Source organism: Schistocerca gregaria, chromosome 9 (assembly GCF_023897955.1).
Source record: "Schistocerca gregaria isolate iqSchGreg1 chromosome 9, iqSchGreg1.2, whole genome shotgun sequence".
Classification (NCBI taxonomy): Eukaryota; Metazoa; Arthropoda; class Insecta; order Orthoptera; family Acrididae; genus Schistocerca; species Schistocerca gregaria.
In genome coordinates this window covers 73,635,823-73,661,907 of record NC_064928.1, presented here as the reverse complement: position 1 = coordinate 73,661,907, position 26,085 = coordinate 73,635,823, and the positions used below count along the sequence as shown (strand labels likewise).

The 26,085-nt window shown below is 43.9% G+C and overlaps 1 protein-coding gene and 1 pseudogene across 1 annotated transcript in view; both read left to right on the top strand.

Moving 5' to 3' along the window:
- Positions 1–26,085, top strand: part of LOC126292291 (potassium voltage-gated channel protein eag) — a 1,528,023-nt gene that overhangs the window by 1,363,447 nt on the left and 138,491 nt on the right. The window contains exon 11 of the mRNA XM_049986211.1: positions 6,748–7,000. Coding sequence (XP_049842168.1) covers positions 6,748–7,000 — 253 coding nt within the window. The remainder of the gene's footprint in view (positions 1–6,747; positions 7,001–26,085) is intronic.
- LOC126292534 (5S ribosomal RNA) lies at positions 10,037–10,154 on the top strand (annotated as a pseudogene).

The window sequence follows — 26,085 nt, the reverse complement described above, 5'->3', positions numbered from 1 at the left end:
TCTGACCAAGAAATCACGAATTTTCATAATTGTAACCTGAAAATTGTTTTAACAGCGACTGAATAAGTTTAATAAACAGAGTAGAAACACTTAACACCGGCTTAAGTGTTCAATAATGTACTGTCCTTCAGTATTTACAACAGTGTGCCAATGCTGGTGTAACTTTTAGATTCTGCGACTATAGAAATCTCGTGGTTTTGAGGCGAAGAACTCGCCGTGTTCGAAGCGCATTTTCACCCTGAAAGGAAGTTCCTTGAAGGTCGTTACACAGAGAGCGGAACAAGTGAAAATGTGCGAGTGCAAGAGCCGGCCGCGGTGGTCTCGCGGTTCTAGGCGCGCAGTCCGGAACCGTGCGACTGCTACGGTCGCAGGTTCGAATCCTGCCTCCTGCGTGGATGTGTGTGATGTCTTTAGGTTAGTTAGGTTTAAGTAGTTCTAAGTTCTAGGGGACTGATGACCACAGCAGTTGAGTCCCATAGTACTCAGAGCCATTTGACCCATTTTTTTTTTGCGAGTGCAAGCTCAGATGAATAAGGTGGGTGGAGAATGACTTACCTATCTAACTCCATAGTGTTTTCTGTCAGTCTAGCAGAGTTCGGGTTGTCGTTATCGTGGAGTAGCGCCACTTCACGCAGTCTTTCTGGTCGTTACCCTTGTATACCGTCAGCTTGACGTCTCAGTTGTTGACAATAACTGTCAGCAGTGAAGGTTATACCTCGGGGAAGCGATTCGTAATACTCCACAGCGTCACTGTTCCACCAGATGCATAACATTATCTTTTGTGGATGTGCACAGATCTTTGTACGGAGAGTTTCTGCTACGTTTGAGCCCAATCGTTCCTGTCTTTTCCTTGTTGTTGTTGTTGTTGTTGTTGTGGTCTTCACTCGTGAGACTGGTTTGATGCAGCTCTCCATGCTACTCTATCCTGTGCAAGCTTCTTCATCTCCCAGTACCTGCTGCAGCCCACATCCTGATGAATCTGCTTAGTGTATTCATCTCTTGGTCTCCATCTACTAGTTTTACGCTCCACGCTGCCCTCCAATACTAAATTGGTGATGCCTTGATGCCCTAGAATATGCCCTACTAACCGATCTCCTCCTCTAGTCAACTTGTGCCACAAACTCCTCTTCTCCCCAATTCTATTTAGTACCTCCTCATTAGTTATGTGATCTACCCATCTTCAGCATTCTTCTGTAGCACCACATTTCGAAAGCTTATATTCTCTTCTTGTCCAAACTATTTATCGTACATGTTTCACTTGCATACATGGCCACACTCCATACAAATACATTCAGAAACGACTTCCTTACACTAAAATGAATACTCGATGTTAACAAATTTCTCTTCTTCATAAACGCTTTCCTTGCCACTGCCAGTATACATTTTATACCCTCTCTATTTCGACCATCATCAGTTATTTTACTACTTTAAGTGTCTCATTTCCTAATCTAATTCCCTCAGCATCACCCGATTTAATTTGACCACATTCCATTATCCTCGTTTTGCTTTTGTTAATGTTCATCTTATATCCTCCTTTCAAGACACTGTCCATTCCGTTCAACTGCTCTTCCAAGTCCTTTGCCGTCTCTGACAGAATTACAATGTCATCGGCGAACCTCAAAGTTTTTACTTCGTCTCCATGAATTTTAATACCTACTCCAACTTTTTCTTTTGTTTCCTTTACTGCTTGAATACAGATTGAATAACATCGGGGAGAGGCTACAACCCTGTCTCACTCCTTTCCCAACCACTGCTTCCCTTTCATGCCCCTCGACTCTTATTACTGCCATCTGGTTCTGTACAAATTGTAAATAGTTTTTCGCTCCCTGTATTTTACCCCTGCCACCTTCAGAATTTGAAAGAGATTATTCCAGTCAACATTGTCAAAAGCTTTCTCTAACAAACGTAGGTTTGCCTTTTCTTAATCTAGCTTCTAAAATAAGTCGTAGGGTCAGTATTGCCTCACGTGTTCCAATATTTCTACGGAATCCAAACTGATTTTCCAGAGGTCGGCTTCTACCAGTTTTTCCATTCGTCTGTAAAGAATTCGCTTTGGTATTTTGCAGCCGTGACTTATTAAACTGATAGTTCGGTAATTTTCACATCTGCTAACGCCTGCTTTCTTTGGGATTGGAATTATTAAATTATTCTTGAAGTCTGAGGGTATTTCGCCTGTGTCATACATCTTGCTCACCAGATGGTAGAGTTTTGTCAGGACTGGCTCTCCTAAGGCTGTCAGTAGTTCTAATGGAATGTCGTCTACTCCCGGGGCTTTGTTTCGACTCAGGTCTTTCAGTGCTCTGTCAAACTCTTCTCGCAGTATGTTATCTCCCATTTCATCTTCATCTACATCCTCTTCCATTTCTATAACATTGCCCTCAAGTACTCCTTCCACCTTTCTACTTTCCCTTCTTTGCTTAGAAGTGGGTTTCCATCTGAGCTTTTCCTTATGCTAGCATAAAGGCATCGTTTTTCGGCACTAGTAACGATACAGGATATGAATGGTTCGTGTTGATCATGACCCAATTGATGACGAGCATGCAGAGATACACGTATGGCCACCAGCTGAATTTTGTGATTTTGGCTTAGAGCATTCGGTACCCATACACCCGATTTTTGAACCTTCACCAAAGCATGCATGTCACTCTATGGACCAATGATCACAGTTCATCACAATTGTCAGTTTTCAAACACTGACGTGGATGACTGTGGATCGATGCGTTTAAACGAATTTCGTCAAACCCCGAAAGTCTTCCTGGACGTAGAGAGTTGCTGATGTCAAAACGACCCTCTTTAAAGCGAGAAAATAATTTTCTTGTCTTAGTCCGACGAATGGCGTTATCCTCATAATCGGTGCAAATGTTTCTGGATGACTCCGCTGTTGTAAACCATCTATAGAACACAGAAGAATATGAAACTTGCTGGCAGATTAAAACTGTGTGCCGGACCGAGACTCGTACTCGGGACCTTTGCCTCTCGCGGGCAAGTGCTCTACCAACTGAGCTACCCAAGCACGACTCACGCTCTGTCCTCACAGCTTCACTTCTGCCAGTATTTCGTCTCCTACCTTCCAAACTTTACAGAAGCTCTTCTGCGAACCTTGCAGAACTAGTACCCCTGAAAGAAAGGATATTGCGGAGACATGGCTTAGTCACAGCCTTCGGGATGTTTACAGAAGAATATGTCGGAAATATTCCGATTTCTCCACTTGGCACTCGATTTTCCAGCACCCACATCTTCACTCAGTATCTCCTAATAACAAAATGACAATATATAATCTTAATTAGCAACAGTGAACTACGAGGCGTGTTTTTTTTAAGTAAGTACTGTTTTGAAATTATAAACGACGTGCTAAGATATCTCAGTTTTATTTTTACATGAAAGCCTGTACCTTAATCTACGCACTGACCCCATTACAGTCTGAGCCTTCCTTGTTTGCGCGGGATTAGCCGAGCGGTCTCGGCCGCTGCAGTCATGGACTGTGCGGCTGATCCCGGCGGAGGTTCGAGTCCTCTCTCTGGCATGGGTGTGTGCGTTTGTCCTTAGGTTAATTTAGGTTAAGTAGTGTGTAAGCTTAGGGACTGATGACCTTGGCAGTTAAGTCCCACACGTTTTCACACACATTTGAACGTTCTTTTCTTCCTTGTTTACGTTGTGTACTGAATGTTAAAGATGCCTCCGATAATCGTGAGTCCCGCCGACTGTGAAGTACGGGCTGTTATAAGATTTCTTAGTGCTAAAGGCCTAAAACCGATCGATATTCATCGTGAGATCTGTGCAGTTTACGGAGAAAACATTATGAGTGATGGAATGGTAAGAAAGTGGGTGGGAGCATTTAAGGATGGCCGCACAAATGTGCACGATGAACAACGGAGTGGGCGTCCTTCGGTCGTTAATGAAAGTTTGGTGCAGGAAGTGGACAATAAGGTGAGAGAAAACAGACGCTTTACGATTTCCTCCTTGCGGGATGACTTTCCTAATGTTTCTCGTAGTGTTTTGTATGGCATTGTGACCGAGCTCTTGAATTAGCGAAAATTGTGGGCTCGTTGGGTACCGAAAACGTTGACGGCTGTCCACAAAACCAAACGTTTAGACAATGCATTGACTTTCCTTGAGCGGTACCACAACGACGGTGATTATTTCTTAAGCCAAATTGTTACGGGCTATGAAGCTTTGGTGGACTACGTCACACCAGAATGAAAGCAACAGTCCATGGAAGTTGAGCAAGGGCATCAGTTGGCTGCAAGACAATGCCCGTCCGCATTTGGGGAATCAGACAAAAGATCTCATCACGTCTTTTCGACGGGAAACTCTGGATGATCCTCCGTACAGCCCCAATCTTGCGCCCAGTGACTGCCCTCTGTTCCTGCACTTGAAGAAACACCTGAGCGGTCAGCAAGACGATGACGAAGTCAAAACATTTGTGATGCAGTGGTTAACAAGTCAGGCGGCAGACTTCTATGAGGAGGGTATTCAAAAACTGGTACAACGTTATGACAAGTGGCTCAATATTGACGGAAATTATGTAGGAAAGTAGATTAAGGTACAGGCTTTCATGTAAAATTAAAATTATTGAGAAATCTTAGCATGTCTTTTTTTAAATTTCAAAACGGTACTTACTTAAAAAAACACGCCTCGTACAAATAAAATCTAACAATCGATAAATAAAGCCATAACAATCGGATTACCGACATGCAAAACAAAGACGCTACCAACTTTTGCACCAACGTAATATTTTCAACAAAAAATAAAATAAATGAAATAAAATAAAATAAACATTTGATACGCTGTTTCATGTCCTTGGGGTGGAATGTCGAACAACCCTTTCTGAAAAAGGAACAACGTGCATGGAGGCTTAATTAAAAAGAAAAGGGGCTAATATTAATGAATAAATGCAATAATTTTAGTAGCTGTGTGACCGGTTACGAGGTCTCGTAACAGGTTGGCCCTGACAAGTATTAGCACGCAATCAGAAAGTATAAAATTAAAATAAAGAATGACAAGGAATTTCCATTAACACTATTGATTAATTAAGTCCCCTGCAACTATAAAAGCTACGAAACAACAAAGCACAAGTGTAACTGTTATGTGTGTGGTAGTATGACTCAACGTACTTGCATCTGCATCGGTTCTTTCTCAATACGACAAAATATTTTAAACACCATTTACAATGAACTAATTGAAAAACTAGAAATACGATAATTGCACCTGGAAACCAGAATTACAAGTCTAATAAATGAACACAAGCCAGGTGGTTTTTTGACTGGACCTGTGAGCAAGAGGGATTGTCATTAAAGAAAACTGTAATACCTTTTAACCTCATTATATATTGACAAAAATATTCAATTACATGAGCATCATAAATCAAAAGCCCATCTCCTATCTCAAATATATTCTGCCATTTGCAACTTCTTCCATCTATACATTACACCAACTGAACAGCGTCTACTCTCTCCAACAGAACAACAACTGCCCTCGACATCCCCTGAACTGTTACTGCCCAGTGGAGGCGGCGGAATAATAATCTTTGGCGCAGTCTCTGGCGCTGTGACTCGGTGGAGCCACCTTTCAAACGTCCTTCCATATTTCAAGTTCCTGTCCTTAGCAAATCGGGCTGGACGGTGATGAGTCAGTTTTATTTTATTTATTCGTATGGCTAGGGCCTCCACCGGGGAGACCGTTCACCAGGTGCCGCTCTTTCAATTTGACGTACTTCGGCGACCTGCAGTCGATGAGGATCATAGGGTGAGGACAGCGCACCACGAAATCCCCGAGCGGAGAAAATTCCACGACCCAGTCGGGAATCGAACCCGGGCCCAAAGGATTGGCAATCGGTCACGCTTACCATTCACCTAGCGGGGGTGGACAACGAGTCAGTGAATCATTCAGGACATTTCTGTTTGTATACAGTGTGTTACAAAAAGGTACGGCCAAACTTTCAGGAAACATTCCTCACACACAAATAAAGAAAAGATGTTATGTGGACATGTGTCCGGAAACGCGTAATTTCCATGTTAGAGCTCACTTTAGTTTCGTCCACCTATGGACAATGGAGCACGTTATCATGATTTCAAACAGGATACTCTACCTGTGCTGCTAGAACATGTGCCTTTACAAGTACGACACAGCATGTGGTTTATGCACGATGGAGCTCCTGCACATGTCAGTCGAAATGTTCGTACGCTTCTCAACAACAAATTCGGTGACCGATGGGTGGTAGAGGCGGACCAATTCCATGGCCTCCACGCTCTCCTGACCTCAACCCTCTTGACTTTCATTTATGGGGGCATTTGAAAGCCCTTGTCTACGCAACCCCGGTACCAAATGTAGAGACTCTATGTGCTCGTATTGTGGACGGCTGTGATACAATACGCCATTCTCCAGGGCTGCATCAGCGCATCAGGGATTCCATGTGACGGAGGGTGGATGCATGTATCGTCGCTAACGGAGGACGTTTTGAACATTTCCTGTAACAAAGTGTTTGAAGTCACGCTGGTACGTTCTGTTGCTGTGTGTTTCCATTCCATGATTAATGTGATTTGAAGAGATGTAATAAAATGAGCTCTAACATAGAAAGTAAGCGTTTCCGGACACATGTCCACATAACATATTTTCTTTCTTTGCGTGTGAGGAATGTTTCCTGAAAGTTTGGCCGTACCTTTTTGTAACAGCCTGTATAGAGATGTATCTATGGTGCAAGGTTCCAGCCTAGATGACTGCTACTGGGCCCCCCGCTGTGCTGTGCAGGTGCTCAACTACTGCCCGAAGGACATGAAGGCGGACATCTGCGTGCACCTGAACCGCAAGGTGTTCAACGAGCACCCCGCCTTCCGGCTGGCCAGCGACGGCTGCCTGCGAGCGCTCGCCATGCACTTCACTATGAGCCACTCGGCGCCGGGGGACCTGCTCTACCACACGGGCGAGTCCATCGACTCGCTCTGCTTCATCGTCACCGGCTCGCTCGAGGTCATCCAGGACGACGAGGTCGTCGCCATCCTCGGTAAGTGGCGCTCCTCACGTGTGTAACGAGGTTCTTCCCCAACAGCCTTCCGACTGGTTCTGTGCGCCCCGCCACAAATTCCTCTCCAGTGCCAGCCTATTCGTTTCTGGCAAGGGGACCTATCAATCAAGGACGTTGTAGATGAACGTGTCCCGAATGCCTCACTAGCGGCGTGTCATGCGACGGCCTTTATTTTAAGAGAAAATAGATGTTGAAGTTTTGTGCGTACCTCCTACACCTGTAACGTAACTAATGTTATACACCTGTAACGTAACTAATGTTACGATCGCCGCGCGGGGTAGCCGCATGGTCCAAGGCACCTTGCCACGGTCCGCGTGATTCCCACCGTCGGAGTTTCGAGTCCTCCCTCGGATAGGGATGTGTGTCAGTTGCCCTTGGCGTAAGTTAGTTCAAGTTAGATTAAGTAGTGTGTAAGCCTAGGGACCGATGACACCAGCAGTTTGGTCCCATAGGACTATACCACAAATTTCCATGTTCCGATCAAGCGAAAGTAGCGCAGCGTATAAGTGGCCGACGGAACAAGTTCAAATCCAGCTTGTGTGCTTCTCTTTTTTTTTCATCATGCAGTAAGTCACTAAACAGTATACGTCATGAACTGCTACTCAAAAAAGCCGTTTTCGCCGTAATAATTTCATTAGTAAATTCAATGATTATAGCAAACTTTAGCCGGCCGGGGTGGCCGAGCGGTTCTAGGCACTACAGTCTGGAACCGCGCGACAGCTACGGTGGCAGGTTCGAATCCTGCCTAGGGCATGGATGTGAGTGATGTCCTTAGGTTAGTTAGGTTTAAGTTGTTCTAAGTTCTAGGGGACTGATGACCTCAGAAGTTAAGTGCCATAGTGCTCAGAGCCATTTGAACCATTGCAAACTTTCTCCAAATATTTATTACGTTTGTTGCAGAATAGAATACGGGAATAACGTTACTTGATACTCCCTTCCGTCGTTTATTGTGCTAGAAATGGTTGAAATGGCTCTGAGCACTATGGGACTTAACATCTGTGGTCATCAATCCCCTAGAACTAAGAACTACTTAAACCTAACTAACTTAAGCACATCACACACATCCATGCCCGAGGCAGGATTTGAATCTGCGACCGTAGCGGTCACGCGGTTCCAGACTGAAGCGCCTAGAACCGCGCTGCCAGACAGGCCGGCTACTGTGCTAGAACATAATTCCGGATGGTATTTGTTGCAGTATCATGTGAAACACAAATTCGCAGAGCACCATGAACATTTCGTGTATGCCGCACAAAGACTTATTTGGAAGTGACATCGGAGAACATAGTAGGTTTAAATTCAAAACATTGTTTTTTTCGATCAGCTTTGATACGATCTCCGCATATTTGATCATTCCTGTTAAAACAGGTGCACTGCCCTGATGCAGAATTAAAGAATGTATTTTTACGCAATCTTGTCTAAGGATTTCGCTATTAATCTGTAGCACGTTGGGGGTACTTTAATATTTTTTTTAGTAAAATTTTAACCTGTGATTCTTCTTTTCTCCCGGCGTACTTCGTGACGAAAGAGTTCGCAAGAGTGCACAATATTTCGGCAAGCTGCCAGGTTGCCATTCATCAGGTGCATGTAACCGCTGCTACACCGTGTCACGTATTAACGCTAGTTTTTGAAAAAAATAGTAATTACTGGAAAAAGTATGTAATCACTGTTATGGTCTTACCAAGTAGTGATAACAGTAGCGATCATTTAAAAATAATTCAGTTTCGCTAGTGAGACAAAATTGAATCACTTAGTTTTAACCTTCCGAATATTACATTTTACACCTAACAGGATAATTACCCCCATGCTGAGAAACACCCACTTAGCACATGTGTCAGAATTATGATGCTGTATTATTGCCGTATACTTACATCAATTCAGCGTGGATTGTTGCAGTGTTGTTCAAATGCAGACAGTAATTTTTACCCGATTCCTCTTTTTATCAGTAGGCTGTGTTACTTTGTTTTGACTACCATAACTGCGTACTACAGTACTATGCGCAATAAAACTAGTAGACCAGGGGTGGCCAACCCGCGGCCGGCGGGACGCATGCGGCATAGTGGACTCTAATTTTTGGGTCGCTGAGCTTTTTCATATGAAACAAAACTAACTTTTATGTCACGCAAAACCCCCAAAGGTACGTTCCATCAAACGTCTCTCGTATCATATCCAGTTACACTAGGAATATATCAGTTCTTTGATTAATCTAAGCCGGCCGCGGTGGTCTCGCGGTTCTGGGCGCGCAGTCCGGAGCCGTGCGACTGCTACGGTCGCAGGTTCGAATCCTGCCTCGGGCATGGATGTGTGTGATGTCCTTAGGTTAGTTAGGTTTAAGTAGTTCTATGTTCTAGGGGACTGATGACCACAGCAGTTGAGTCCCGTAGTGCTCAGAGCCATTTGAACCATTTGATTAATCTAACGATAGATTTTAATCTATATTCCTATTCGAAAAATATCACTACGCTGGATTTATTCTGAAAAACCCTCACGCCATCATGAAGAAGATATCCAGCCAACAATGAGCTGTAGTTTGGACTGCGCAACCGGATACGTTTGTTGCGCTGCGCGAGTGGAACGAGTGCCAGACATAGCCAAGACAGTCCATATTTAATTTTACTGCAAACTCACAACAGTATCGGCCGTGAAGTTTCGGCCCTTCACGTGTATGTGTGGTGCACATTCGATCGTGATAGACCTGTCATCACTTCAAGTAAGTATAGCCATCTTTTATCTTTTTTTACAATTTGGTGATGTTTGTCTTTAATTTTAGTCGGCATGTATTTATGTATGTATTCAGTCATAATGAGTAGCTAAACCAGTCGGCATTAGCAATGGTTCCTGCCTCAGTATCTTCGTTGAATTTTAGGAGTACAAAACAAATAAACAATTAATTGTAATAATGTGTTTTTACTGGTGACGATTAAGGATTCTGCATTACAAAAATAGAAAAGGGACCCTCCTAGTGCAACTGCATCCACCTGTCTTTCTCTCTTATTTGCAGCAAATAATAGCGTTATCACCAACGGCCTTGCCGCAGTGGTAACTCCGGTTCCCGTCAGATCACCGAAGTTAAGCGCTGTCGGGCTGGGCTAGCACTTGGATGGGTGACCATCTGGTCTGCCGAGTGCTGCTGCCAAGCGGGATGAACTCAGCCCTTTTGAGGCAAACTGAGGAACTACTTGATTGAGAAGCAGCGGCTCCGGTCTCGTAAACTGACATACGGCCGGGAGAGCGGTGTGCTGACCACATGCCCCTTATGTCCGCATCCAGTGACGCCTATGGGCTGAGGATAGGACGGCGGCCGGTCGGTACCGTTGGGCCTTCATAGCCTGCTTGGGAGGAGCTTAGTTTAGTTTAATAGTGTTATCGAATTGAAATGTAAAATAGTTTTAAGAAACAATAATAACAAAAGTAGTCAAAATGGTGGCCGAAATTTTAAAGTAAGGTTGCTAGGTTAAGTGAGACGTACGTAACTTTTTACATTTGGGATAAATGACGTTCAGAACTAATACATCAATGCCCAATGCATTTGAATACTACTGTCAAAAATTCTCGAGAGAACAGGCCATGGAGTTTTCCAAGTGCGTGTAATACTCAAAAGAAAGCCCATTGCTTCGGCGAGTAACGTAGCGCTGTGTTACGATCGTAGACTACCACGAGGAGGGGCAGGGCTCGATTCACACGTAGGCTGAATTTTTAAACGTAGGTTTATTTGAATTTTGTTTTTAAACATTGTGGCTTGCTTTACAAGCATTTCCGTAAAGTTATAAAGACACAAATATTAGAAAAAGAAAAACAGTGCTCGAGACTGGTAAATACGTTATTACTGGTTCGAGTCTAGTTTCAGTCATTACATTTTTAGTTCTTTTCCGGTCAGCTCAGCTCCAGTACCTCCGTCATGTAATTATAAGCTAATTAGCACATATTTAATTATCATTTCTAATTACATATATACACATAAATCCAGTTTTCATTGCAGACGTACATCCCTCATCACCAATCCTTTATACAAAAGGATGTTTAAAACAGAAGAAAAAGCTTTCAAAATTAATTTTTCCCCTCTTCATGCACCCTACGCTTCACGGAAATGTCATTTTACGACAAGTGGGAACCGAAGACCACCCATGTGGCAGTTGGTCATATCCAACCACAGAGCCACACAATCAAAATAGCTACTTGCTTTAGGTAGTTTAACGATATCGGGGATATATATATATATATATATATATATATATATATATATATATATATATATATATATATCCGATTAACGAGTGGTCTGTTGATCAGTTTACCACTTATGGTAAAAAAAGTCTGCTTCAGCTCAAGACGTGAACTTGGTACTGCGTCTACTACACACATCAAAAAACGTTTGCATCACCTCAGTTCAAAGACTTCCGGAACTTTTACAGAAAATCGGAATAAAGGTAAAATAAACATAAATTCCGCTCTTTTTACTGCTCATGAAAACCACATATTGCATGTTGTACCACCATACAGTGAGACCTTCAGAGGTGGTGGTCCAGATTGCTGAACACGCCGGCACCTCTAATACCCAGTAGCACGTCCTCTGTCATTGATGCTTGCCTGTATTCGTCGGACATACTATCCACAAGTTCAGCAAGGCACTGTTGGTCCAGATTGTACCACTGGTTAACGGCAATTCGGCGTAGGTTCCTCGAGTGTTTGGTGGCTCACTTCGTCCATAAACAGCCCTTTTCTATCTATCCCAGGCATGTTCGATAGGGTTCATGTCTGGAGAACATGCTGGCCACTCTAGTCGAGAGACGCCGTTATCCTGAAGGACGTCATTCACAAGATGTGCACGATGGGAGCGCGAATTGTCGTCCATGATGACGAATGCATCGCCAATGATATGGTTGCACTACTGGCCGGAGGACGGCATTCACGTATCGTACAGCCGTTACGGCTCCTTCCATGACCACCAGCGGGGGATGTCGATCCACATAACGCCACCCCAAAACAGCAGGGAACCTCCACCTTGCTGCACTCGCTGGACAGTGTGTCTAAGGCGTTCAGCCTGACCGGGTTGCCTCCAGACACGTCTCCGACGATTGTCTGGTTGAAGGCATGCGCGACGTTCATCGGTGAAGCGATGCCACTCCTGAGCGGTCCATTTGGCATGTTGTTGGGCCCATCTGTTCCGCGCTGTATGGTGTCGTGGTTGCAAAGACGGACCTCCCCATGGACGTCGGGAGTGAAGTTGCGCATCATGCAGCCTATTGCGCACAGCTTGAGTCATAACACGACGTCCTGTGTCTGCAAGAAAAGCATTATTCAACATGATGGCGTTGCTGTCATGATTCCTCTGAGCCATAATCCGTAGGTAGAAGTCATCCACTGCAGTAGTAGGCCTTGGTCGGCCTGAGCGACGCATGTCATCGACAGTTCCTGTCTCTTTGCATCTCCTCCATGTCCGAAGAAAATCGCTTGGTTCACTCCGAGACGCCAGGACACTTACCGTGTTGAGAGTCCTTCCTAACACAAAGTAACATTGCGAACGCAATCGAGCCGCGGTATTGACCGTCTAGGCGTGGTTGAACTACAGACAACACAAGCCGTGTACTTGCTTCCTGGTGGACTGACTGGAACTGACCGGCTGTCGAATCTCCTTCGTCTAGTAGGCGCTGCTCATCCATTGGGCGGGCTTAGTCAGATCTCTGAACAGTGAAAGGGGCTGTGTCTGCGATACAAAACCAACAGTCAACGGAGTTCTGGGAACCGGGGTGATGCAAAACTTTTTTGATGCGCGTATTAAACAAGTAGGACCTAAGAAGAGGAAAGTTACAGAGGAGTTGAGAACTTCAAACGGCACTACGGGACTAAACATGTAGTTATGTTTGATAAGTACAAGGGACAATTTCGACAAGGCCACGTAAATGACTTAAAAAGGCAACTCTCTGGTCAACTTTCTGCTCAAGAGCGAATTCAGAGTCAACATGCTATGCAAGTTATGCAGTAGCTCTGATACTGGCAAAAAATGGTTAAGGAATGTTTAGAGACCGTCGTTGAAATTGTGTGTCCATAAAAGGAAAATTATATCTCACAAAATAACCCTGTCATCTTTGGATGAATGCACAGATATGACGGATATCGCCCAAGTTGCGATTTATGTCTGATGGTTGATTCTCATCAGCGGCATTGTATCAATTTTAGGATACCACAAAGTCACGAGATTTGTTGGAAGTAGTTATATTGACATGAAGTCACTTTTCGTTAAAACTTAACAACCCCTCGTGGCTAATAACGGATGGTGCTCCAGCAAAGGCTGGGAAACACGAAGGTGTAGTTCAGTTGATTGTAAACGAGGCCCGCAAAGTTGGCAATACGTCGATGCTAAACGTTCATTGCATTATCCATCAAGAGAATTTATGTGGCAAGTGCCTCAAAATCGACCATGTCATGAAGATAGTTGTCAAAACAGTTCCAATAATTTCCGAAGTATTTGGATTCAGAGGATGATAAAATTTCGTATAATACAGAAATAAAATGGCTAACATGCGCGAAAATGTTGAAAAGAGTGTTTCATTGGAAGCAAGAAATGCAATCATTCTTTGAAAGCAAGTCAAAGAGTCTCAGGGAGTTCGAAGACAAAGAATGGCTTTCCGACTTCGCGTTCTCGGTCGATATAGTTATCCACCTAAATGATGTTGATTCTCAACTCCTACGTAAAGATCAGCTGATTAATGTCGCGCATGATCATATTTACGCATGCTAAATGAAACTTGGGGTTTAGGAACAACAGTTACGAACAAAAAGCTTCACACTTTTTCCTACCCTTTCAAACGAACGGACGTCGCCCAGGCGGCGCGATTAAATATGCGTCTTTGATATATGGCTTTAAATATGAATAGTAAAACCGATTTCAAGATTTTAAGAAACATCGCATGCTTTTTTCTGTATTTGCTACGCTATTCCCCGCAGTCATACGTTCACTATGGGACATGGAATGCTGAAAGATGCAATGTGATGCACAGTTAAATGAGAAACTTAATCAGGTTGGTGTGGAAGAGTGCTGTAAAACATATTACATGAAATATCCAACGTTTTACAAACATGCCTTGAAAATGATTTCATTATTTTGAAATAGTATGTGAACAGCTTTTTAGTCAGATGCATTACATCAAAAACAAACGAGAATACAAAATTTCTGATGTTCATCTGGAAAACTCTTTGCCTGTAGAAGCTTTCTCAGTTGACATCAACATTGACTAACTTACTTCACTCAAACAAAGCCTGACATCCCACTAATATTGTATTTCATTAAATTGTGTAATAGGTGTTCTTTACACAGATTTGTTTTATTTTCCTTAAAAAATAAATTAATATTTATTTCTTGTTTTCGTTCACAAAATAAAAATTAGTATAGCGACCCGCGAGGAAATCCCTTCTCAAAAATTTGGCCCGCTTACTGAAAATATTGGCCACCCCTGGTTTAGAGGGATCCGAGGCAGGTACCTGCAAACGAACAAAAGTTAATTACGTAACTCCGTTTTTTAGCAAACGGTCTTGCCTCATCGGTAACATCGGCTCTTGTCAGATCACCGATGATAATCGCTGTTGGACTTGGCTAGCACGTGAACAGGATCGCCCTTGTGAGACCAGTTGAGGAGCTGCTTGGTTAAGAAGTAGCGGCGCCGGTCAGAGTGGTGCACTGACTGCGTGCGCCTCCATATTCACATCCGGTGGCCCCAGAGGGATGACATGGCGCCGGTCTGTACCATTGGGCTTTCAGGGCCTGTTCAGATAGTGTCCTGTTCTGTGCTGTTCGTTGTTTTAGGTGACGATTAAAGCTTTTTGACAGCACCCGTAGTCTAATAACGTTGAGATGTTGAAAGTAAAGACTTGTGGGTGACAAGGCCGCATCGTATCCTGTGACATCGAGGCTGTCAGAAAGACGTTGTATCCAGTCCTGAGACAAACTAGCTCACAACTGGTCCTTCATATGCTGGATACAGGCGCTGGGATGGGATTAGCGTTCTAGCTGGTGCCACATAAGTTCTGTCGGTGACGCATCTGGCGATTTGGTTGATCACGGTAGACTCAACACCACGTAGACATGTCATGTGTTAAGAAGTGTTATCCTGTAGGCTGCTGTCGCCTAGGACGCAGGACATCCGTGAAGTAGCGTTGTTCCGTCAAAGTTCCTCCAGTCGTAACCTGAAGCTATACCAGATGACCCCCCACACCATGACGCCAAACGTAACACTGCTGCGCCTCTCCAAAGCATTAGAAGAATAGACCTGTCGTCAGAGCGACAACGATGGTGTTATTCTCGTGTAACCACAGCATCACAGGCCGTGCATTATGAACAGGTACTCGATCGTGTTAAGGTCCAGTCGTCATCCCCGAATTAGAAGCAAGAAGGTGCTTAAAAGTCAATGTAGGCTTGTGCTGTGATAGTGGCACGCAAAGCAACATGATAAACACGGCCACACCATAACCCGAGCACCTCCGTGTTTTACTGCCACTAAACACGCTGACGACATTCACTGCGCGTTCCCCACACCCACACCACGTCATCGGATCTCCACATTGTGTACCGTGATTCGTCACTCCACACAACGGTTTTCCACTGTTCAGTCGTCCAATGTTTACGATCCTTACACCAAGCGAGGCGTCGTTTGGCATTTAGCGACGTGAGACCATGAGATCCGAGTTTTCACACCTCCCGCCTAAGTGTCATAATAGTTGCAGTGGATCCTGTTGCAGTTTAGAATTCCTGTGTGATGGTCTGGATAGATGTCTGCCTATTACACATCACGACCCTCTTCAACTGTCGGCAGGCCCTTTCTGTTAACAGACGAGGTTGGGCTGTATGCTTTTGTGCTGGGTGAGGTCGCTGATATGGAGTACATGGCAGTAGGTGGCTCCACCCTGCATCTAATATGAAAAATGTATGTTTTTGCGGATGTCCGGATATATATATATACCCAAAAATCGACGAAATTTAGTCCCCCGGTACGTCGATATATCGACATGAAAACGACAATATCGAGTGCCGAAAGTGCTATTCTATATTTTTTTCACAATTTTCGGAAAATATTTGTTGTTCTTGTGAAATTGTAGCAGGACGTAATTTTACTTTCACTGTGTAAAGGAGTCTTAAAGAACGTTCTGAGGTTTCATCTCGTCCAATCTGTCTCTTTGACTGTATGAAGAAGAAAAAGTGCGATTGCACTGAGGGGGGAGGGGGGGGAAGGGGGGGAGGGGGAACGGAGGGGGCGGTTGTCTCAGTGGAATAACAAGATTTCCGATGTGAAGAAGCAGCACACCAGTTGCGGTGAAAAGCAATTTATAGCGCAACTAGTGTTCTATTTTTTCGCATCTACATTCTTCAAAAACAGTTGCTGAAAATGATGACAAAATGTAAAAGCCGGGCGATGGGCGAAGAAGTGTGAGGGGAAATGTTGACGTAATCGACGCTTGGCGCTACCAACAGAAACTGCAACGTTTAACTTCAGAATGCGATACTGACGCTACAACTGCTAGGTCGCTGGCGTTTGCAGAAATGAAAAAGTCGACATGTAGCATTCGATCTGTGACGAAACCGAACGGCGGACGCTGTTACACCATTTATTGCGTCACTGACATGCAGAGACCCTTTGTTAGTGGTTAGCGCCAAGCTCCAACGTGAATTGTTTTCCATTCATTTCTTGCTCTAAGGGGGATAGGCAGGCAGCTAGCTTGTTGATGTACAGAGTACCTAATAATAAATCAGTACCTGAATATACGCCTCTAAACCCAGCAGGATATTAGTATGTGCAACAGATACTTTTATAGCCAGGTACGTCGATACTTTCTCCGCCGATATTTTGGTCCCCAACAATTATAATTTTTTAAATATCGATGTATCGGATTACCAATATTTTCAATATACCAACAGTCCTAGTCGCCAGTCCAGACGTAGCCATTTAGCGTTGTGATGTTAAAGTCAGCCTACGCACGGAACGGTAATTCTCTGCTGCTAGTCACTAACCAATGCTGCAGTATGACACAGGCTGTTGCACTGAGTCGATTAACACTTCCTGCCCGACAGGATACTTGCCGATCAGTATGTCTCCCTCCACGTTCCCATACTGTCAAACATCGGAGCACTATGACATCCGAATCCCCCACAAATCTGGATATTGCACTATTCGACCAGATGACCAAATGGCGTCCCCCAGTGAGACCCTTTTCAAACTGTGCCAGGTACTGATAATGCTATTTCACAGAAGTAGGGGAGATTTGTGCGTCATTCACAGTGATCACCCAATATCTGACACTATCCGTGGCGCTTATATTCCCTACCGGGTCTGGTAACAACAGAAACTCAAACATACGAACGCTCACTGGTGGTCGTTGTACCATTCACAGAGAACTGCCACTCTAATTATTAATTACATTCCTGCTGCCAGTATGTACGTGTACGAAGCTACATCGACGTTTTATCAAGTCTTCTGGGTGCTTCGATTTTTTTGTCAGGCACTATATTTTCTATGTGAGGTATCTGGATGCAGATAGAATTGGAGAAATGCTGGCACAGGGTGGCTATTGAACTATACGAAATAAACGAATAAAAACCTCTGAACTGTTTGCGTTAGGACGTTCAAACTGCACGGTTCGCAGCGGGACATGGTGGGAATTCGTTTGCGCATTAAGGTTTGATTTAGGGATAAAGCCCACTTTCATTTGGATGGATTCGTCAACAAATATAACTGGCTGATTTCGACCCCGTGGTCTAGGGCGCCGTGTCATCGATTGTGGGGCCCCTCCCGCAGGAGGTTCGAGTCCTCCCTTGCGCATGAGTGTGTATCTTGTTCTTAGCATAAGTTAGTTTAAGTAGCGTGTAAGTCTAGGGACCGATAACCTCAGCAGTTTGGTCCCTTAGGAATTCACACTCATTTGAATATTTGGCTGATTTCAGGGACTGAGAATCCGCATTTCACGATCGAGAAATGTAACCACCCTCAATGGGTGACTGTGGGGTCTGCAATTTCCAGTCACGCAATAATCGGTGCGATATTCCTTGATGGCACAGTGGCTACCGAATGGTACGTGAAGGTCTTCGGAGATGATTTCATTCCCATTATCCAAAGTGACCCAAATTTCGAGAAGATTTGGTTCACGCAGGACGGAGCTCGACCCCATTGAAGCAAGAGTGTGTTTGATGTCCTGGAGGAGCACTTTGGGGACCGCATTGCGGCTCTGGTGTACACAGAAGCCAATGACATGGGCCTTAATTGCCCGCCATATTCTGCGGATCTGAACACATGCGATTCCTTTTTGTGGGGCTGCGTTAAAGACAAAGTGGACAGTAATAACCTCAGAACCGATTCTGAGCTGAAAACAGCCATTCAGGAGATCATCAACAGCATCGATATTCTGATACTTCAGCTGGTCACGCAGTATTTCGCTACTCATCTGCGCCACGTCGTCGCCAATGATGGCAGGCATGTCGAGCATGTCATAATCTGAATCCGAATATCTGTAATGAGATTTACATGTTGGATAAAGTGTGTGCATGCCGTAGTTTGTAATTAATTTATATTCTCTTTATACAGTTCAATCATTGTCAATCTGTATGAGAAAGGATATGGGATATTGGAAAACGGTATGGAGACGTGATTTACGTGATGGAAAACAGATAATACTGCAGTTGTACATGGAAACAGTGGACTGGAGTAGTCACTAGAAAAGAAAGAAGAATCACAGTCTTTACTTCATGAGGTGGACATATCTCAAAAACGATTTCACGGTCTGGCAGGGAATGGCGGTTGAAATTGCTCTGGAGTAGGACGAAGAGTGTAGTTACAGAGACGGGCGGTTTGTCAGGATCTTGTCAAGGATGAGGGAGACTATAGCAGGTCCATACTCGATCTTGCGGAAGACATGCGACTGGCAAGGTACTTTAGGTGTTTTGGGAGAGACGGGCGAACTTCATCAGTTGGTGCGCGAAACGAATGAGGGAGGGTAAAGTGACAAAGAAAACAAGGCCGAGTGCATGACGCTTAAGTCCGCAAGGAAAAGTAAAACCTAAGAGAGAGGTGGATATTCCTGTAACATTTGCATAGCTGCGTGTGGAATAAATGAGATTCTTGCGAATGTCTAGGAGGCAGTCCAATGAAAGCGTAAAACCCGCTCAAGGGGACCATCAGTTTCATTCAAACGTAAGCACCACGTATGTTAAGGCTTTTATACCACCGGGAGGCGAGACGATCAATTCCTGTTTCATAGAAAGAGGTCGTCCGCGGACGGACTCAACCACATCCACTCTTGCACTTCCTCGTCTGACTGAAACCGACGCCCAGATGTCTTTCTTGAGGTTGGCAAAGACGTGAAAATCACACGGTGAAAAATCTAGGCTGTAGGCATGACGTTTCAATGTTTCTCAACCAAATCGCTGAAACGCAGCCTTCGCCCGTTTGGCAGTGTGGGCGCGAGCGTTATCGTGTATATGGATGATACCGTACGACAGCGTTCCGACAGGCCGAGGGTACACGTCAAAGGATTTTATTATATAGAATTAATGACTAACAAAGCCTTTTCCAGCTGAAGCCGTCACTCTGGAATAGGTAGATTGGTCGTAAAGAGCGGTGAGTTCAGGAGAAATATACCACAACACCACTTTTCTGTCTCCGTTGACTTTCTTTCAGTTTTATCACACGCTCCACTCCCACATTTCACTTTATGTAGATTCCCCCTTAGCCCATTCCCATACTTCCTTTTTCTCACTTCCCTTTCATTCTTTTTTTTAAGTGTTCGATGACAGCAAAAGAGGTAGAGAGTGGGTGTGTCAGTAGTGCCAAATGTAAACCATTACAACATGTTGCACTCTCTGACGGTTCTCTTTTAATATTCTATATTGGTTTTATGCTTTTTGACACTACGTAAGCTAAGAGGTTAGCATTAATTATTTTCTTTACGCAGGTGAGACCATTAGAAGCAGAGTATCTTATAGGAGGCCAAAATAAACGTTTGTTTTCAATTTAAATGAGCGCCAGGCTCCCTACAAGATCATCATAACTCATTTTTCTAAATACAGTCAAGGCCAAAGTTCACAGATCTACGACAAACGGTATCTCTGAAAGTATTTAAACTCTCGAGTAATTAACCTTTGGAACTATTCAGATTTAAATAATGTTTTAAAATGATTTTTTCACTTCTTCTCTTAGCCGGCCGAAGTGGCCGTGCGGTTCTAGGCGCTGCAGTCTGGAACCGCGAGACCGCTACGGTCGCAGGTTCGAATCATGCCTCGGGCATGGATGTGTGTGATGTCCTTAGGTTAGGTTTAACTAGTTCTAGGGGACTAATGACCTCAGAAGTTGAGTCCCATAGTGCTCAGAGCCATTTGAACTTCTTCTCTTGTGGAAAGCTGTAATAAAAATTAATAATAAGTCCGTCGCGTAATGGCGGCCAATTGTTGCCAGTCAGCGATCACTGCTTTCGTCTTCTTGATAGCTAAAAAATACTAATTAGTCACTCTTTTCAATTAAAACATTGCGATTAGTGGTTGGCATGTTCTTGAAATAATAAAGTGAACTCACTTTTACACACATATTTACGTCAATAAGCTGATACACACATTTTTTAGCATCTAGTCGAAAGAACAAAAAGAATATCTGCTAGCATACAACGCTACACACAATATCTATCTAATAATACTAACATGAGAATCAGAAACAACAGAAGAGCGAGAAATAACTTATCTTTTTCATCTTATATTGTTAGACAAAGATATAATGTTTTATTTCACCCTATTCTTAACTGCGATATTGTTTACAATCGTTATTGTCTTTCCCTACCGTAGTATGGACGTTATATTTTTTGTAAATATTTTTTTTTCACAATTGCCTTTCACTCTGTTCTGTTTGGTATTATTCAACATTTTTATACACACTTCACACGCATTACACTTAAACATCGCAAAAGGGACACTACATCTCCAGTTCCAGTTACACCGCAAATAAACCATTACTTTATCTTAATATTTTTAGATAGTCGAGTAGTAAATTGATGATCATTCGTTCATTCCAACAATGCTTCAGTAGTTTTGGACAAAAAAATCAAATCGAACGAAGTGGCTCAGTCATCAAAACACTGGACTAGCAGATCCGGAGGACGATGGTTCACAACTCAGTTCGCCCATTCAAGTCTACTTTTTCCATGGTTTCCGTGACACTCTTAAGGCAAATGCAACAATCGTACATTGGAGAAAGACAGATATTTCCCTCATTTGAGATTGCGGTGCGTCCCTAATGACCCCATCGTTGATGTAGCTTGCTATCCATAGCAGCGCCTCATCCGTCGAGTCGTATTTAATACGATGGATTCTTAAAATCGCACGCCGGCCGCGGTAGTCTAGCGGTTCTAGGCGCCCAGTCCGGAGCCGCGCGACTGCTACGGTCGCAGGTTCGAATCCTGCCTCGGGCATGGATGTGTGTGACGTCCTTAGGTTAGTTAGGTTTAAGTAGTTCTAAGTTCTAGGGGACTGATGACCACACATGTTAAGTCCCATAGTGCTCAGATCCATTATCTTAAAATCGAACGTCTTAAATGTAATGCTCTAGTATTAACAGTCCACGAAATGAACGATGTTTACACGATTCTTTTATATATTACAATCTTTTAACTGGCCTAATATACTTCGTCGTTCCATTTCATGTTGTTTTGGACTTGTTGCTGTTGTTGCTGTTGTTGTTGTTGTCGTCTTCAGTCAAATCAATTGGCTCTGAGCACTATGGGACTTAACTACTGTGGACATCAGTCCCCTAGAACTTAGAACTACTTAAACCTAACTAACCTAAGGTCATCACACACATCCATGCCCGAGGCAGGATTCGAACCTTCCACCGTAGCGGTTGCACGGTTCCAAACTGAAGCGCCTAGAACCACTAAGCCACACCGGCTGGCAGTCTTCAGTCCTGAGACTGGTTTGATGCAGCTCTCCATGCCACTCTATCCTGTGCAAGCTTCTTCATCTCCCAGTACCTACTGCAACCTACATCCTTCTGAGTCTGCTTAGTGTATTCATCTCTTGGTCTTTCGCTATGATTCTTGCCCTCCATGCTGGCCTCCAATACTAATTTGTGATCCCTTGATGCCTCAGAACATCTCCTACCAACCGATCCCTTCTTCTATGTCAAGTTGTGACACAAACGTCTCTTCTACTCAATCCCATACAATACCTCCTCATTAGTTATGTGATCTACCCATCTAATCTTCAGCATTCTTCTGTAGCACCACATTTCGAAAGCTTCTATTCTCTTCTTGTCCAAACTATTTATCGTCCATGTTTCACTTCCATACATGGCTACACTCCATACAAAAACTTTCAGAAAGAACTTCCTGACACTTAGTTCTATACTCGATGTTAACAAATTCCTGCCGGCCGCGGTGGTCTAGCGGTTCTAGGCGCGCAGTCCGGAGCCGGGCGACTGCTACGGTCGAAGGTTCGAATCCTGCTTCGGGCATGGATGTGTGTGACGTCCTTAGGTTAGTTAGGTTTAAGTAGTTCTAAGTTCTAGGGGACTGATGACCACAGTAGTTAAGTCCCATAGTGCTCAGAGCCATTTGAACTATTTTTGAACAAACTTCTTCAGAAACGCTTTCCTTACCATTGCCAGTCTACATTTCATATCCTCTCTACTTCGACCATCATCAGTTATTTTGCTCCCCAAATAGCAAAACTCCTTTACTATTTTAAGTGTCTCATTTCCTAATCTAATTCCCTCAGCATCACCTGGCTTAATTCGACTACATTCCATAATCCTCGGTTTGCTTTTGTTGATGCTCATCTTATACCCTCCTTTCAAGACACTGTCCATTCCGTTCAACTGCTCTTCCAAGTCCTTTGCTGCCTCTGAAAGAATTACAATGTCATCGGCGAACCTCAAAGTTTTTATTTCTTCTCCATGGATTTTAATACATACTCCGAATTTTTCTTTTCTTTTCTTTACTGCTTGCTCAATATACAGATTAAATAACATCGGGGATAGGCTACAACCCTGTCTGACTCCCTTCCCAACCACTGTTTCCCTTTCGTGTCCCTCGACTCTTATAACTACCAACTGGGTTCGGTACAAATTGTAAATAGCCTTTCGCTCCCTGTATTTTACGCCTGCCACCTTCAGAATTTGAAAGAGAGTATTCCAGTCAACATTGTCTAAAGCTAATTACTAACTACCTCTCACCAACTTGAATCTGTTTTGTATGTACTCCGCTGTCCATTAAAATTGAAACACCATTAAGGTGACATACAACAAATTGGCATGCTTGCCAATAATTTGGAATTCAGCTCTGCACCACAAAATAGGTACGGGCAACGCCATGTACTTTGTGCATGCAATTGAAGTCAGGCTGCGGGTTAATCATTCAGAAACGCTTTTGGAATGTCTCTCGTCAGCGAGGTGAGCTTCTTATGGCTCCTGTAGGGAGGAGGGCCGCCTGCCAGCACTTGTAGGAATGCCACCGTAGTTAGACCGTGGCGTCCCGGGACTGGACATCGAGGCGTGGCCTAGCTCTCCTCGTGACGAGCAAACAGGTGTGTTCGTGAGTTTGTCGTACCAATGCCTCACCGCCCGTCGGGTGCCCAGGGCTTCAGCACAACAGTAGAAGAGATGCTATGTTGACAGCGGTGCCTAAAAAGTAGCGGGGTGGCACAATAATACGTGCGCAGCACACGGAAGACAGTCGGTAGTTACAACGTGCTGGAAAGCTCTAATGGACACACAGTTACTAGTTATAGCTCGCTCTATAGGCCCAATGGACACATATTCGCTAGTTATAACACCCTCCCAACAACCAATGGACACACATTTGTTACTTATGTTCGCAAGGTCAAATGGACACCACAGTTGCCACGTATAGCTCGCTCGCAAGGTCCAGTAGAGAGGTACTACGTAGTTATCGCTTTCAAGGCGCAATGAACACACGTGAGCTCATTATAACACATTCGCAATGTCTATTGAACACATCTAAACTGCCTGCCACGGTTCTTGTATACCAGGCGGCATAAATGAGAAGAGATTGCCCAAGCTGGCAGGCGAAATAAATATTGCTATTTTTTTTTTTTTTTATGTCCATCCTCGTGAGTGGAGGTCTGAGAGACTTCAGCCGTTCACTGATGTAATGAAATGGAACACCTACCGCAGTTGTTACGATGCCTTTTGTTGTGTAATTCCCTATTTCGGTGATTCAGTGCCTTAGCTGATGCTGAGGTAGTTAACTCCATCCGTATACAGGATGCACCAGTGGCCAACATCTATAACTGGTTTTTGCAGACTACCTGTAACAGCGACGTTGCCTATCCAATCATCAACTATCAACTCAGTTGATAGTTCATTATTTAAAACTTGCGAGCTAAGACGCCAGGTTGAGCAGTAGAAATTCTCCCTCCAGAGACTTCGTGGCCAAAAGCGGAGAACATTTTCCGAGGTGAACCAGCGGCTGACTGCTAGGTTTGTTGGCTGGTTTTGGGGAGAGGACCAAACAGCAACATCATTGGTCCCATCGTATTCGACGAAGTGTGTGGAAGTCGGCCATGCCCTTTGAAAGGAACTAGGCCAGTATTTACCTGAAGCGATTTAGGGAAATCACGGGAAACCTAAATCAGGATGGCCGGGCGCGGGTTTCAACAGTCTTGCTCACCAATGCGAGTACAGTGTGCAAACCACTGCGCCACCTCCTTCATTGGACGTTAGGCCGTGGAGGTCCCGTTCATATAGAGCGCATAGAGGGCGCCACCATTTGTAATGTGCTGTCGACAGAGAAACTATCTCTAACTAACGTCATTAATCGAAGCTAATAGATTGTTACATCCATGCTACAAAGTCGACCACCAATCTTACCCAACTTTAAGCCTTCTTCTTTTCTGGTGGTGTTTATAAATCTCATACATGCATAGTAATGAGATGTCTTAGCTAGCACACTTGTTATCTCCCGCCCTGGCTGTCTCCTGCCTCTTGGTACGCCTCTTGCCTCCTTTTTTTCCTCTTCCTTCCATCCCCCCCTCCACCAAACCTTCCTCCCCTCTTTTCCCCCCTCTTCTCCAGCCTCCAGTCCCTCTGGCAGGTCCCTACCAGCGGTTTTTTATTCTTCATGACTGCTCCATAGTTTCCAGTGTTTTTTTTAAGTGTCTTGCTGTGTACGATTTTTATCCTGTGAACGACTTTTAACTTGTGGTTTCCTCCAGTGGTTTTTATGTGCACTTTGATTTGCCAGCTGTGTTCTTTTAACTATATGTCAGCTTTTTAACTGTCCGCCAGTGCATGTCCCCATCTTAGTGTATATTTTAACTCCCATCATATCCATTTACTCTGTTTTTATATCCCTCTTTTTATTCCCCTTTTTATGTCATCACCGTTCGGTATTTTTATAAAGCCAGTTGGCTGAATATTGGTGGACTGTGCCACTGCCAGCCATCCCCTGACCATATGGGACAGGGGAATGAAATTAGAATAAAGAAAAGAACTAGCACCCTTGTCTTACTAAATTTATAGTTTGTGGTTGGACAGACAACATCGCTTTTACAGATAGTCTGTGAAAACTATTTATAGATGTTGCATCATGTGCATGCATGGTGATAAATTCCCTCACCATCAGCTAAAGCAATGAGAGGATAGTGCAATGAGACACCGAAACTGGTGGCCATACAATAAATTACATCGTAAGAACGGCTGTAGGTGTTCCATTTTATTACATAAATACTGATAAGGTTTGTGGGATATTGTATTAATATTCCACCCATTAGTTGTCCGAGGGAAGGCATGGAAACGAGCCTATTTGCCAGGAGCCACTTATTTGAAAGCATACAGGGGAAAGGTGGTAGAAATCGCAAGGAATAGACATTACAGATGTAGAAAATAAAACAAAGAGATGCGTTCTAAAATCAGTACATATCAATATGATGTTAACCAAGGAGAGTCTCCGTTGACATAAAAACGTTCAGAGAAATATCATGACCTATAACTGCAAAAGTTATGAAATACCGTCTCATTATGTGGCTGGATTCGTAATTTCCTACCAGATAGGTCACAGTTCGTAGAAATTGACGGAAAGTCATC